This window comes from Bactrocera oleae, chromosome 2, assembly GCF_042242935.1.
Source record: "Bactrocera oleae isolate idBacOlea1 chromosome 2, idBacOlea1, whole genome shotgun sequence".
Taxonomy (NCBI): Eukaryota; Metazoa; Arthropoda; class Insecta; order Diptera; family Tephritidae; genus Bactrocera; species Bactrocera oleae.
This window is the reverse complement of record NC_091536.1, coordinates 54472892-54489470: the sequence shown is the minus strand read 5'-3', so window position 1 is coordinate 54489470 and position 16579 is coordinate 54472892. Positions and strand designations below refer to the sequence as shown.

Here is a 16579-nt window from a genome sequence, read left to right as displayed (position 1 = left end):
TTGCATTAAAAAATCTTGGATTAAATATTTATTTAATTTTTTAATTAAATAGTAAAATTTAAAAATTTTAAATTCATTTTCTAATTCAAACCATCTTGGATTAAAAATTAAGAAAACATTTTTTAATTTTAAAAATGGAGTAATAAATAAAAAATATTGTTTTAATTAAAAGAGTAAGTTTCGTACAGAAACCCTAAATTTAAAAGCAGTTTAATATAAATAAGAGAAAAAGAGTTAAACTACTTGTAGGTTGATATGTCTTTATAAATAGGCTATCCTTAATTAAGAAGTTAACTCAGTTAGTTTTTAATGAATTATTTGCAACCCTGGTACAAATTTATTTATCTGTCAGTATCTATGGGGATACATATTTAAAGCCGATTAGATAAATTATTACTCAAAGTATAGTGAGTTATCTATACCGCAAAACAAATAAAAATATATCTGCATATCAGTGTTGCTAAAACGTGCAACTATCTGTAATTTAACAACAATTGAGTGGCAACGCCATGCGCTGACAACTGAACCAGTGCAAAGCGAAACACGACAAAGCAATAAAACATTGTGGGAATTTGGAACACTTTTGTGGTTATACGTTCGGTTGTTTGCTGTGAATTTTATTCATCAGTTTTTACAAATAGTTTTTTACGAGCGAAATTTAACGGAATAACTTCAATAATATCGATATTCTGTGTATTACGGAGTTGTGAAAAGTTATTTAATAGAAAATTGTTTGAGTTTAAACCGAAGCAAACTGTGTGAACGATAACTAAAACGGCAGGCAAAATATACCATCAGAAAAAGGCCAGGTCACGACCACGAAAGACGCGAATCATTCTCTGCAACTCGTCTATCTTTTATATGTGCTTTCGCATATTCTTTTATATGTAAGTTTCAGCGTTTTTGAACAATAAACGCTTTGAAAGCAAACCTTTCAAGTTATAACATTGTGGCAATTACACAAACTTTTATGTATATACTGTGTGAGTTCTGAATATAATTGACGTTATTGCTGGAAAGCGGAAAATCAATGTATAATTGACCTGCTTCTTTAATGCAGCAGCTGTTCTAATTACATTTTAATCGATTTTGTACGAAGTCGGAAACGTCCGTGCAATTGCATTTTCCTATTGCTAACTTGCAACAGCCATAAAAACAATTTGGAACAGGTTGGTGTCTTTTAATACAGTAGTTAATATGAAATATTGAAGATAATAAGCATTATTTGTAAATATGAAAAATCGATGCGTTTAAGAATATTGTATAAACAAGCCTAGAAGGCCTACAGAAGATTCGTTTTTTCATATTTGTGATGTTTCCATGTTTCCTCTTTTCGTGTGCTGCGCCCTCGGAAGCGTTATGTAGTCAATAAAGCAAAAGTGCCGGCATGCGTTTTTGTTGCTTTCATTGCTGTACAAGTGTGTGGGTAATGTGGAAAGTTCCTCCGGTGAGGAAGAGGGCTTGTCGACTGATGATATGCGGCAAAATAATAAAAGCGGAAATGAAACTGGAACACACGTCAAGCTGACAAAGGCACTGTGTTTTCTGGTACACCAACAAACCGTGAACAAGCGTTTTTGAGGGCAGCACCGGTATACAAGTTAAACGTACTAAGTTTAATTTAATTGTCGTTATTTAATTGTATACATATATTTTTTATATAATATGTTGTCGTAGCATATACGGCTTATTAGTATTTGCGATATTTAAATTAGTTTCGTTTTAAATTCAAATTTTGACTTACTTTTACTAAGAATTGAAATAGTTTATGACCAGTTAAATATTTTAAAGCAGATCAGGTATTTTCTTATTAACTATTTATTCATTTAATGATATGTATTAAAATTTTAGGGAAAACTTTAGTATACCGTCCCAGGCTTTCGGGGATAAAATGGGTATGGGCGGATAGAGGAGATCCTCCAGATCAAGAATATATATAGATATAGCCGCGGGAAACTTATAGTTTTCGAGATATTTACGGTAAAAGTTGAAAATTACAACTATTTAAAATCCGTATTTTTTCGATTTAGTATGAATTATACCCTTATATTTTTCACTTTTATATCCACTAACACTTCACTAATTCGTTTTTAGACATTTATTTTATATTATATGATGCAAAAATAGTTTTATTTCAATATTTAAATCATTCTTCAATTTTATTTATCACCTCTATCCGCCCATACCCATTTTATCCCCGAAAACCTGGGAAGCCATCACAGAGATAGATCATAGGTTGACAATATTCCAATATTGATTATATTACATGTATGTACATATATAAACTATGTCCATATCCGTATTTTGTTAAAAATAAGTATTTTCAAAAGATAACAAAATAATAGTATTTTGGATTAAATATTAAAAATAAATATAAAACAAACCAAAATTAAATTTTTATTCGATTTTTGGGATAACATTTTTTTTTAATCTGGCATTCGGGGTTTAAAATTATATTTAATTAAGATTTTCGAGATTACAAAATATAAAAAAAAATTATTTAATTAATATGTTAATTTTTTAATGAATTATTTACCACCCTTCATATAATATATGTTTTAATTAAACAGTTATCATTTTTTGTCAAACAATTTTTAACCTATGTGCAGTGCGTTTTATTGCAATCTGATGTATTATAATGAAATTTGTTGATTCCTATTCTGATCAAAAAATTTTCGTGCATATGTTGCTTCATAATTAAATATAATACCAGCTAACCCTATACTTCAAGCCTTTACTTCCTATATAAGTTTGCAGTGAGAGAATATGTAAAAGCAACAATTTTTCTTAACTTTTCACCATTGTGACCTTTATTCGCACATTTTCATTCATTTCCAGCGCAATTTTTTTCTTGTTCATATCTATTGTTTTATTATCTATTTATTTTTTGCATGTATTAGTCTAACAATTGCGAGTTCATTAGTGAATGAGTGGATTGTTCGTGAATTTGTAACTAACACAAGTGACAAACTGGAAGAAATTAGCATATAAATTGAAAATGCCGCAACAAACCTACCCTATATACTAGTACATACCATACAATAACCCTGTAGGAAAACAAAAACTTTTTGGGCAAATATTCGCTTAACGAATGACTGAAAAGTGAACTTTTTGAGAAAAAAACAACAAAGTTTAAGAAAAGCTGATTTTGTCGAGTTACTGAATTATTATTCAATGTTGACTTTTAGCAAAAATTTATTTTCTTGGATTTTCAAAAAATAAAATTTTTCTTCCGTCGACTGCTAAAGGAAATATGTATTTGCCATACAAACTAATCGTTCAATAGGGAATAAGGACTTCCTTGTATTAAAAACTTTTTCACAAGATATCTTCATGAAATTCGGTATGGATTATTTCTCAAGACAATGCTACTATATTCTAACATATTGTGTAGATCGGACCATATATTTGTCATACATCCTGACCGATCTAAATCAAGTTTTCTTATGCCCGCCCCACTCATCTAACACCCTTCTCCCTATGGTCCGACCCCGTCGAAACAGCTCGTTTCCTGGACCTCCCGTTAGATGACTTCGACGACAACGAATCTTGAATTTATCACCCAAACGGGGACTAGGTAACCGTTACAACAAGAAGTTCTCTTATGGGAAAATTTCCCATTTGACAAGATATTTTTACCATTACGGGCAATGATTACTGTCTAAGACAACGCTACAATCTGCGAACAAATTGTTCAGATCGGAACACTATAGCATATACATAGCTGCAATTTTTACTGCCCGATCAAAATCAAGACAAAAATCTTAATCTTTATTGATAAAGTATATTTTTTCCTTATTATATCTATATGCAGTATGTTTTCCCTTGGCCCACTGGCCGCCATTCTTTTATCAAAATGTCTATATAAACATATTTGTATACGTTCAAATACATGTGTACTCCCAGAATAAATTGTCACAGTTAGACCTTCGCTGAGCGCTCTAGACTTACCGAAACCTGTGAAGTGATTGTGCTCTCCAATTAACTCAATTTGTGATTCCAAAGAAAAAAGAAGTATTTGCTATGTCACACTTTCAGACAGGTTGACAGAGTTTGTGTCGGAATTCGTTCTGTAATGTAAAAAAAATATATTACATATAAATTTTCTTCATTTCCTGATTTGCCCAAGGTATGCGATAAATTATAATTTCTTTAAAAAAATATTGCCTGTACCACGATGTAATATACATATTCTTACTTGTTTTGTAATTTTTGAAAATGATTAAGTAGCGGTGACATTATTAAAAGTTTAATAATGCATCAATTCGAAATTTGAGATACAAAATTCATATTTCAAAAACTATTTGCCAAAATGAGACTATTTTTCGGTACCTTAGTACAATATCTCACATACTATATAAATATAATAAATGAAACAATTGAAAAATAAATAGTACTCGTAATATGAGTCACCTCTTTCCAAAAATTGTTAAAGTAATTTCATTTTTCCTACAGGGCATCTTTTAACTGCAGTCTTCTCGTTATTGTTTCCTTTTTTTGATACACATCCGAGTATATATGTACATATGTATGTGTATATTTGTTAATCATTTTATTCGTCGTTTAGTGGATCTACGGTTTGTCGCATTTTCGTTGCTATGTAGAAGCTTGTTGGCAATGTGTTATGTAATAATAATTTCAACAATTTGTTGCTGTTTATTTCTAGAGTCGTTTCCCCAAGGTAGACTTTTAAGTGAAACGATACAATTTCGCTGTATGTCATGCACCAAACGCCGATTGCCATTCGTATTCACCCACAAATCATAATAAGAATCAGTGCGAAGGTTAATTTACCGCTGGGCATATGTGTGTAGGTGTGTGTATCTTTATATATGGTGCGCATGTAAATGAAGTGCCCCTGGTGATGGTCGCGATGTCCACGAAGTTCACAGCGAACAACAACAATAATAACGTTTGTTGTTTGGGATACTGTTGCCGCCGTTTGCATGGGATAACAGCTAATGTTTCGGTTGTGGAACGTCGCCTCCCACAGTTTCCCAGCGAGTTTTTATGAAAAAAAAAATAAACAACAAAAACACAATAGCGTCAAAAATGAGTAAGCATGCAATAATTTGTACAATTATTGGTTGATTAAAAATGCTAAATTTAGACCGGTATTTTCTAGATGTGGCTATTAATAAAACTGTGAGAAAATAATGAGGAAAAACGCGTTTAAATTTAGTAGATCTGACATTGAGTGGTGTGCGCTGCTCGCGCACAAAACATACTTACAAAAAAAAATGAAAATGAGTCAGCGGTATTCCGCCATATGCCTGAAAAATATGAATGTGAAAACGAGTAAACAGAATTTTGCCAAAAATATAATATACAACTACAAAATCACGTAATTTGCATATTTGAGGACATAAGCAACATATCAAATTTCAAAGTAAAGGAACTTTATTATTAAAAATGAAATACATACTTTTAAGCAGCTATTCACCTGCCAAAGCAAAAGTGAAAATGAACTCACCTAATTGCCTTTTCTTTTTTACCGCCTTTGACGCTGTGGACATTTTTGTGTGTTTGTGCGCCCTTGAAAGTCAATAGGTTTTGCCAATTTGATTTATGAATTCCCAATCATATGTGGCAACAGCGACCATGTGCCACAAATCTATCACATTCACTTTCAGTTTGAAGCAAATGTATTACATGGGATATATATGAATATACTTGTATGTATGTATTATATTTATATCATATATTTGGTTCTGTTTGGCTTTGTGGAATGGACATTTTAACATATGTTCAGAGTTCAATAAAGTGGCATACAATCCCTCACTCATCCATATGTATGTATGCACATGCATACAGGCAAAGATCAAGGACTATATCGCCAGACCATGAGTGGAACAAGATATTGAAAAATTACTGAAATTATCGACAGTAATTTGCTAATGCAATTTCTTTGTTATTTGCTCTTTTTTGTTGGCAAAAATTTTCCTAATGGATTATTCGTTCACTTTCAGGTCAATGAGCATGCCGTGTTTTGTGAAGGAATTTTTGCTCAAAACTTTTGGATTTTCTCGGGATTTGTTATTATACTTAATATACTTTGCTAAACTAATTATTAATGTTTATGAAAGGAAGATTATTTAGAAGTATATGATGATAGCCAAGGTCGCTGATAATCACACTAAAATTTTAAAAGGATTAATTATTACTGTTGTTTTTATAGTTTACTTAATAAATTGCGATAAATATAACAGCTGCCAAAAGAACTCAAAAAAAATTATGTTGCTTGTGAAAAATAGATTATGATACTACTCATACTTGAAACCTGCACACACCTTATACCTGTAAAAGGATAGTGGTACCTAAATGGCGACTAACGTCTCGTGTAGCTCAATAGTTTTACACAGCAGTTATAAGGCCGATTATGAATACGTAATATTGGTCGAGTGGCCACTAATGAAAAGATATACGCGGTAAGGCCTGTGGACAAAGAGCAGCTAGTATATCCATCAGTAAAGCTCTTAGAACAATGCTAAGTCAGACACTACACGATATTTTACATTTACTACCCACAGTTCTGTAAGCAATTGGCAGCTGTTAGACTTAGAAAATCATCCTTATTAGTCGTTTGTAATGAGGGGCATTCTAAGATACTTAGCAAGTTCCCGTTTCTACCCAATACCACGGATTTTCGATAGGGGTGCGGTGGAATGGGATACAGGGATAATAATCTATACAGATAGGTCCAAACAACAATAGATAATCGAGTAGGAGGTGGTGTCTTTTCAACAAAATTAGATACCAAAATCGCCTTCCGACTACCTGACCCCTACAATGTCTTCCAAGCGGAGATCACAGCAGTTAAAGAAAGCTTCATCGAAGATAGTAAAAGAATGCCTTGTTCATGCAATGGGTTCCAGGACGTAATGATATTCCTGGTAACCACTATACAGTTAGACTCCGATAAAGAAGAATTATATATGCTTCTGGCTACTTGTAGATATTTAACCGACAAACATGTTCCCTAACTTGCTCAACAAGCAGACATACGTGGCATGCCAATTATTAAAATTCAAAAGGAATGACACAAGAACTCTAGCGGGAGTGAAAACAAGTCACTGTAAAATTTGCATACATGCCAGCTGACTGGGAATACCATACAACGACTATTGTAGAATCTTTTAAGAGGTAGAAGCAGAAGAGACTATAGAACATCTAGCATCTAGCAACATATAACTTCCGTACAAACTGACGATAGGAATCAAGTGTTGTCTGGAAAACTTTGTCATTTAACGAGTTATCATCTACATGTGCTATTGTCCAACACAACGGTGCAACTGGCCAATCAAAATCAAGTTCTTGTAACATATTCAGTGCACCGAAGTTAATGCTTTTTCTTGTTTTAAATATATTTTTAATTTTAGAAAAATACATTTTAAGCCAAATTCCAGTTTTGAAGTAAAAGTCTTAATAGAACTATCTTCTGATATACATTACTTAAAAAAAGTAAAAGTTACTATTATAACAATGTTCCTGTATGATTTTTCGTTGGAAAACACTCGAAACCAGCGCACGTAGTAAAAATTAAAAACTCATTGGAGTAATTTATCATTATGGGGATTTCATTTGGCAGAATTGATCATGCTTCTTCAGCTTATATAGTTATACACAAATTTTATTAAAAGTTAATTGCTAAGAAAATGGTAATTGCCCAAAACTTGTTGGCCTCATTAGTGCTTAACTGTGAACGTTATTTTTACCGAACACCCCTGGACGAGTATAAAACTAAACGTTTCGAATTAAAGAAAATAGTGTTTATTTAATCAACTTCTTATTTATAAAGTTTAAATTATAAAATCTTATATTTAAATCTTGGAAATTATTGTTAACTAAATAGTTTTTAATATAAGGAGAAGTACTAACAGTCGTCTCTGACATAATACACCTAAATATTTCGCAGCCATTGCAAATATTTTCATAATTTGATTTCAATACACTTGAATAAAACAACAATCCGAAAAGAAGTTTTAAATCAATTAATGTCAAGTTTTTAATTTTGGCCTGGTTCATCTAAACTATCACTATCAGCTTCCTTTTCAAGGTTCAAATAATCACTTCCACTATATTGCATTAGATCCATTTCCGAGATCAAAAACTGTTCAATATATTTCTGGTTATTTGATTCATTTGAAGTTAAAAGTAAACTTTAAAGTCATCTTCAAAATATGGATCATTGCCATATAGTATTTTTTAAGTAGGTCGTTGCAGTGAACTATTAGATGGCCTCATTCCATTCGATCCACCAGTATTATTATTTTCTGTAATTTTTCAGCAAAAAATAACCTTATCATAAAAATATGCATTGTTTATTATTTTTAAGCTGACAATTAATAAACCAAAAGTATTGCGGCGGTGTTGTAAAACGACATCATGTGCCCAGTTATAATGCAATCGGCGCTCATTCGCTAATAAGTGTCATTCGGCCTTTACGGCTTATACCACCTTTTTAAATGTTTTAAAGCTTTTCCTCAAAAGCATCATTTTTACATCCTTCTCGGGCATGCTAAAATGCGTACTGATTAAATGTACCTTTGTTGTTACAATATATAAATAAACTGTGCAATCAGTGTGATATTTTAAGTACAAAATGGCCTTCCTGTGTCTCCCATTCTTTTGTCTTCGCAAAGCATTGGCTCATGCATAAATTTCGCCAGTATTTTTCCCCCATCTTTATCAAGTAATGTGGCGCTGTTTGAAGCAAAAAAAACAACAAAAATGATTAGCGAGTTCAAGCAGATTGGAGCTATTGCCTTCAACTGCCAGCCAGCCGTGCCGTTATATCTGAAATTTACATTTGGGTGCCTTTTATTTTCCTTATTGGCATACGCATGCCAGTGCGATCGTGAATGCAAATACAATTTTATTTCGGTTTGTCAATTTACTGAAACCTCGTCAACTAAAAATAGCATGATCATGCACGGTCATCATACAATTCAATTTTCATAAACAAGTTCTCATACATAATGTGAGTTCATGCACTTACTAAACTCTAGTATACATATATATGTTTGTATGTAGATAAGTATAACACATTGAAAATCAACACAAAAAAAATTTACAAAAAAATTTAAATATTTTCGTTAAATCGGCAGTTATTATGACGTCATTTTAGCAAATGCTCTGCAATAGAATTGTGCGCTCTATCGTATTTTACTAAGCTTTAAAAAATCCTTTTAGGTGGATAATTTTGAATACTATTGAACTATACAAAAAATATGTATCATTTTTTTTAATTTTTAAACTAGAATATCCTCTTTAAGCTAAAATTTATTGGGTGTATGCATGCGTGCTTTTTTTTCGACAATTAAGACTTTATTGTGAAAAATTTTTTATACATTTAATGTTCAAAGTATAGCCCATCGGAAGCTACGAAGTTTTCCCATCTTTCTGGCAGTTTGTGGATCCCATCCCAAAAGAACTTCTCCGGCTTGGAGGTCAAGAAAGAATCGAGTCAATTTCTGATACTCTGTTCTGAAGTGAAGCGTACTCCGGTGAGGGCATTCTGCATTGATCTGAACAAGTGTTAATTGGAAGGTGCTATGTCTGGGCTATAAGGCGGGTGAGGTAGAACTTCCCACCCACAGTTTTCCATATAGTTTTTAACTGGCCTTGCAACATGTGGCCGAGCGTTGTCATGATGAAAAATTATTGATTCGTGTCTAGTCGCTTATTCTGGTCGTTTTCCACGATGGCCTTTTTCAAACGAATCAATTGTTTTCGGTAGAGGTTCCTATTGATCGTCTGACCCGATTTCAATAGCTCATAATAGAGCACACCCTTGTGGTCCCACCAAATACATGGCATAACCTTGGCACCATGGATATTCAGCTTTGCCGTGGATGTCGATGGTTGGCCGAGCTTCACATACGATCTCTTGCGCTTTGGGTTATCATAATGAATCCATTTTTCATCGCCAGTGACAATCCGATGCAAAAATGACTTCTTTTGGTGGCGTTGAAGCAACATTTCCGACATGCAGAATCGACGTTCGACGTCTCTTGGCTTTAATTTCCAAGCTTCTGGATGAATCCTAATGATTTTAATCGTCTGGAAACGGTTGCTTGATCAACTCCTAATACTTTTGCAAGTTCTTCTTACGTCTGGCATGCATCTGCGTCGAGCAATGTCTCCAATTCTTCGTCTTGAAATTTTTTTTGCCTGTCCGGGTCGTTCTCCGTCGTCTAAGTCGAAATTGCCACTTTTAAACCGAGCAAACCACCTTTGGCACGTTCGTTCGGCTAAAGCATGGTTACCATAAAAGTCCAGTAAATTACGATGGCTTTCGGTAGCACTTTTCTTCATGTTAAAGTAATGAAGAAGAACTCCCCGCAAAAACACTTTATCTGGTACAAATTTCGACATTTTTAAATGAATGAAACAAATTGTTGTTCACGCTAAAACAAATGACATCTACTGAAAACGACGCAAATGACAGTACCTTTGAAATGAATATAGTCACAGATGAACACGACGCGAATAATACTAGTAGAGCCCTCTCTTAGAAAACCGCGCGAAAAAAGCGAACGATTAAAGCTCTCATATGTAACTCTTCTGGAAATAGTTTTAACTTGTTCTAATAATAAAATATGTATTTGTTCCATCATTAAATACAGGTATCGTAAAAAGCATATATTTATTGATATATCCGTTTCCTTAGGTTCATCTTGCTCACACAAGCTGGTGTTACTCTTGGCATATTTAACAGTTTTTCTATAATATTGTTTTCGAATCAGTATTGCTTCATTATCTCTCAGATGGTTAGCGAATTGGCCCATTTGTTTTAGTCTATATACATACTATGTATAAAGTAATCGTAGTTTTCTTTTGTTAGTTGTATTAGTTGCAGATCCATATACTCCAACCTGCACTTGCGCTAGAGTTCGTTTTGGACATAGTATTTGGACGAATGTTCTTAAATTGTACTGCTTAAAAGAGTTCCTTTCGTCATCCTAATCAATAAAAAATATTAATTATAATATAACCAAAATCGAAATATATCAACAGAGTTGCTCCACATTATTTAGTCTGCAACATAAGTCTCCAAATTTTATATCAGTTAGGGGTAACACATACAGGGGATGCATCCATCTTAACACTCAGCTATAAACTTAGAAGATGTGCTGTTACTTACGAGTAAATCCAGGGAGCAAGAGTGCATGAAAAAAATTGGTCTTATGTTTTATCATATGTATCCATAAGACTCGTCTCAGCTTTCTCCTTGATTGTTGCTCTTTGCCTTCTGATTCAGTTTGGTATCAATACATATGTATCTCCAAGTAATTGTTTAGCAGAAATTGAGAAATGTGGAACTTTTGAACTGCCGACATTTTATGTTTGTCCTGTGTATGTTTTCAAAAGTTTACGTCGAGTCCGATTGAAATATAACTTAATATTCTGCATTTAAGGTCCTTAAAATTATTATATTACGATGACGGAAAAAATTTCTTTAAGGTCTAGTAAAAATAAATACATTATTATTCAAATAGATAGAATTAGTAAGATGTATCTTACGTTATATCAGTGAGATCGGGTTACGCTGTATAGCGTTAGAAAAAAAAGTATTTCCAACTAAAAACCTTTCTTAGACAGTTGTTTGATTGCTTGACTCAGTATTATTTGAGCACGCCTCAAGGATGATAACGGCGAACACGCAACCCGTTCGATGTATGGGTTTCGAAAGCGGATAGTTACTGGTGATGAAAAGTGGATCACTTAAGAAAACGTCAAGCGAAAACGATCGCGGTCGAATCGAGGTGAGCCAGCGCAAACAGTGGTTAAGAGAGGATTGACGGTCAGGAAGGTTTTGCTGGGTTTGGTGGGATTGGCAGGAAATCATCTACTCGTACTGTAAGCAGCTCTCCTACGCCAAAATCGTAACTCTAACCTGTCCTGTCAACAATTGGACCGTCTGAAAGAAGAAATTGCCTAGAAGCGGCTAACTTTAGTTAATAGGAGAGAGACAGTATTCCATCAAAACAAAACCAGGCCACACATCGATAGTAACTCGCCAAGGGCTCTGAGAGGTTTTTATGCATTCACCAACTATGCTAATTAAATATGTCTATATTTTGCAAAAATAATGAATTTCCTTTTACTAGACTCGTCACCGAATCTGATTGGATTTGCGTCTTTTCGAACATAAGTATACAAAACCAATATTCGAATCAGCTGTTTACTAATGTGACAAAATTTGCAAATGAATAAATTAGGAAGCGTTTCATAAATTAGAAATGCTGAATGAAGTCTACTAAAGTTTACAATGAGTTCCGCTATTTTAGCTTTTATTTTATTTGAAGAAAAAAAGCAACGAAAAAAATAAAAGGAATATATTAAACGATCACAGTAATCCACTGGATGCACCAGTGGAGTCGCATGTGAAATTCGGCTTGCATTTACTTGTATGTTTGTATACATGCTTACTTTACAGATTTATATCACATTATCGACTGAATAAAGACGCATTTGGGTGTTAAATTACGTTTGTTACGTTTTGTAAATTCTCTTAAAATATCTTGATTTTTTCCATAAACTCGATAATTATGACCTTTTTTGTTTTATTCTTATATTTTAACCTATTGAAATAAGGATAAATTAAATCGTTATAATAATAAAAATTATTTTCTTAACTTACATTTCAAATCTGTCAGCAAAAATTCTCTTGCTTTGTTTCTGATAACAAAACCGATAAAATTGGTTTCCGTGACACCCAAAACCAATACAATTTCTGTTTCGAACGTCAAACCAATAATATCTGAATTCATGACACCTACTACATTTTTTTATCGGTTTCAATTCTGATTCCGACAACTATCAGATTCTACAACACCCCTGAATATTTGATTAGTTTCGAATAATAAAACCAGGCCATCGACTCAAACCTGCCAAAAGCTGAGATTTCGTAATATGCGAGTACATTTTATAAATTTATATAAGTATGTATACATTTGTATATAACCCGACACGAGTATGTACCTACGTATCTTCCTTTCTGAAAACAGCTGCTGAGCACAGCAAATAAATTGTAAGGGTTAATTAGTGGAATTTTTGTGGCATGTGGCATGTCGAACAAATGAATAAACACAGCCGCTACAATATTACATAAATACATATGTACAGATCTAGGTATATATTCAATTTTAGATATAAAGTAGTCGCATCCTAGTAGTCACTGCATAAGAGCGACCTTGCAGAGAGAATTTTGGGCTTTCATGCCCTACAGAAGCCGCCTCAACCGCACCCTTGCACACAACGGAACAATTGAAGTAAAAATTTCGCTTGATGACGCTTTGTTGATTTGAATTTGATTTTTATTCTTTTACTCCATTATATAATAATATATGTATATATGTATACGAAGAAAATACATTTAAATACTTCCACTTTTTCGTCTCGTTCAAGCTTCGGTTCATAAAAATTGCCATTTTTAGTATGAATTAAGCGTCTAACGGCAGCGTTCAGCAATTGTATATGCCATCGCCGCATCTGTTACTGCAGCACAGTGTACCATTATTGCTGTTGTTGGTGTGACGCACTCACTTTTCAACCAAGCGGGTAATTGTGGGTGGATATCACCACCGTCATTTTTATACTCTCGCAACTTGTTGCTACAGAGTATAATAGTTTTGTTCACCTAACGGTTGTTTGTATCACGTAAAACTAATCGAGTTAGATATAGGGTTATGTCCGTCCGTCCGTCCGTCTGTGAAAGCTGTAACTTGAGTAAAAATTGAGATATCTCTATGAAACTTGGTACACATGTTTCTTGATACCGTAAGACGGTTGGTATTACAGATGGGCGTAATCGGACCACTGCCACGACCACAATACGCCATTAATCAAAAACAAATAAATTGCCCTAACTAAGCTCCACAACAAGATACAAGACTCTTATTTGGTATACAGGATAACATTAGGGAGGGGCATCGGCATGTGCATATCTCCTATACCACTGAAGCTATAATAACAAAATTCACTGGGAACAAATATTTTTAGCATCTCTATCGACTGTGTGGAAATGGGAGAAATCGGGTGACAACCCCTCCCACTTCCTATATAACGGTATTATTCAAAAATACTAAAAGCGCGATAAACCAAGCACTAAACACACCAGAGACATTAAATTTTATCTAGGATGGTATCAGGTGACTTTATAGGAACCGCATTCAAAATTAGACAGTAGGCGTGGCACCGTCCACTTTTAGGTGAAAAGCCATATCTTGGGATCTGCTTAACCGATTTCAACCAAATTTGGTACATAACATTCTTTTCATATTTCTATTTTATAGTGCGAAAATGGGCGAAATCGGATTACAACCACGCCTATTTTCCATATAACACCATTTTAAATTTCATCTGATTCTTTCACTTTCCACTATAAAAATCAAGCAACAATGATTGTATCGGGGTAGAACTTTGCGTGAATAATGCGTTTAAAGTAATCCACCTTGTGACCAAAAATTGTCTAAATCTAACAAAAGTTGTTCAAGCCCCTAGGTACTGAATATGTGGACCCCAGTGCCTATAGTTGACTTTTTACCGAAAATATCGGTCAACATAGAACAAGGTATGGCCAGATCCACAAAGAAAGACGAGTATACCATGTGACTTTGCGAGAGTATAAAATATTCGGTTACATCCGAACTTAGTCCTTCCTTACTTGTTCTCTTATTCTATTGGTTTCCTTAGTATTTTTCATTTGTTTTGTTTTTAATTTTTTTTTTGTTTGTTTTTATCTGCTTGAATGCTTAATGACGCTGTCAGCTGCTGTTGGCTTTACTGATTTTTATGACCTTTTTGTTGTTTATTTGAATTTGAACAATTATTTATTTTGTGCAAATTTCCGCTCGCATTTGCGGTCGCGCGCTTATGTGTGTGTTTTAATGTTTTAAACATGTTGTTTTGCCGATTCGCTTTAAATACATATATATGTACAGTTGTTTAACTGAAAATTAGATATGAAAATGTTTTTCCAGTTCATGTTTACCAGAGTTGCTGTGGTTGGTTCTCGCTGGAGAGCGGGGTTTAGAGATTTGTTTATATATTAAACTTTATAGCATCATGGTAGTAAATGAGTTATTACTTTTTATTGTCACTTTAAGTTTTCCATACAAGGCTTTGATTTGGATCGCTCAGTTTGTATGTCAGCTATATGCTAGAGTAGTAAGATATCGATTGGTCTTAAAGAAAAGGAAAAAAAAAAGTATTTTGAAAATTCTAGATCGGCCTAACCTCTTAAGATAGTTGATTCAACAGACAGACTCGATTTCGTATTCAAAGTTGGTTAGTTAAGAGTATCATATATATCAACTCTTGTAGTTATATCAATTGAGATTAGTTATCTGATTAGTTGAATTCGAAGATTTTTTAATTAAATATTTCAGAATCACAAACTAATCTGCTTTCTTAAAGGAACTGTTCTTGTTTTCATCTCTTCTCGAATAGTTTTCGTCTTTTATTCCATTTTATAAATTTCTTTGGTAAATTTCTTGTGATAATTGATAACACCCTCATTTCTAATGAAACTTTGTCTTCATTCTTAAAAAAATCGTTGACTTTTTCAATTCGGATCAGCCCAGTATATAAACGTTGAGAAACACTCTTTTATATATCAGTTCATTAATTTAAATAAAATAAAAATCTAGAAGAAATTTTTGAATTTGATCCAAATTCTTATGAACTCCAAAACAACCAGAATCTCCTCGCCAATATGCTGTCCCTCAATGCTCGTACTTCCAATAAACTTGGTTTTCAACTCCTTACAACATTTTTACGTTCCATACCTTGCATAGCAGTATTGGCAATGAACCAATTTCTAGTACCTGAAAAATCCCAATATTTTATACGGATTTATATTCTAAAAAAATAAAAAGTTAAATCACAATATGCTGTGATGGAATACCAAAATTATAATTAGACTTTATACGCATGCCCAACTTAGACCATCTGAGTCTTTTCGAATGATTTCTCCCATACGATTTACCTGGGTGCAAAACTGCAAAAGTCTTGTGTAAAATGGTAGATCGGAAGTATACAAAATTCCTACAGGCACTCGATAAAAGGGACTGTAGGAACATGATCGGAATACTCACTGGTCACTGTTTGGTGTCGGCACACGCCTGCATAATGGGGCTGACAGATCGAGAAGACTGTAGATAATGTCAAAAGCAAAGCACGAGAGAAACAATAGAGCATCTCTTGTACATCTGTCCCACATTGACAAGGCTACGCTTTAAGACTTTGGAGATGCCACGGTATGAGACACTGAAAGAGGTATCTATAGTGAGGCCACAGAGTCTATTGAAATTCGCGTCAAATGCAGTCATCCTAAAGGATGACTACTCCTCATGGACCTCGTAACTGAACTCCATCTGGTATCGCAAAGAACCAAACTGGTCTATGCGAGACTCAGTAGCCTATCTACTAACCTAATCTATATTGTGGACTTTATATTATTTGGTATATGGATGTCTGAATCAGGGATGTATGCCTCATTAAAGTGGCATAAACACTTCCTACTTATTAATTATATCAATCTAATAATGTATACCAGTTGTGTGTTCGCTTT

The 16579-nt window shown here is 33.7% G+C and overlaps 1 protein-coding gene across 5 annotated transcripts in view; it reads left to right on the top strand.

Annotated features, from left to right (window-relative positions):
* Window positions 1–552: 552 nt before the first annotated feature.
* Window positions 553–16579, top strand: part of LOC106623874 (E3 ubiquitin-protein ligase RNF181 homolog) — an 84396-nt gene continuing 68369 nt past the window's right edge. For 2 of the 5 annotated variants that reach the window (XM_036357902.2, XM_036357901.2), the window contains exon 1: window positions 571–1169. Coding sequence is in view for 2 of the 5 variants with exons in the window: in XM_070113183.1 (XP_069969284.1) it covers window positions 862–887 (26 nt within the window). In the remaining 3 variants the exon portion in view is untranslated. Of the gene's footprint in view, window positions 1170–16579 lie in introns of all 5 variants that reach the window. The other 3 variants (XR_011398067.1, XM_070113183.1, XM_036357900.2) reach the window with 3 other exon arrangements.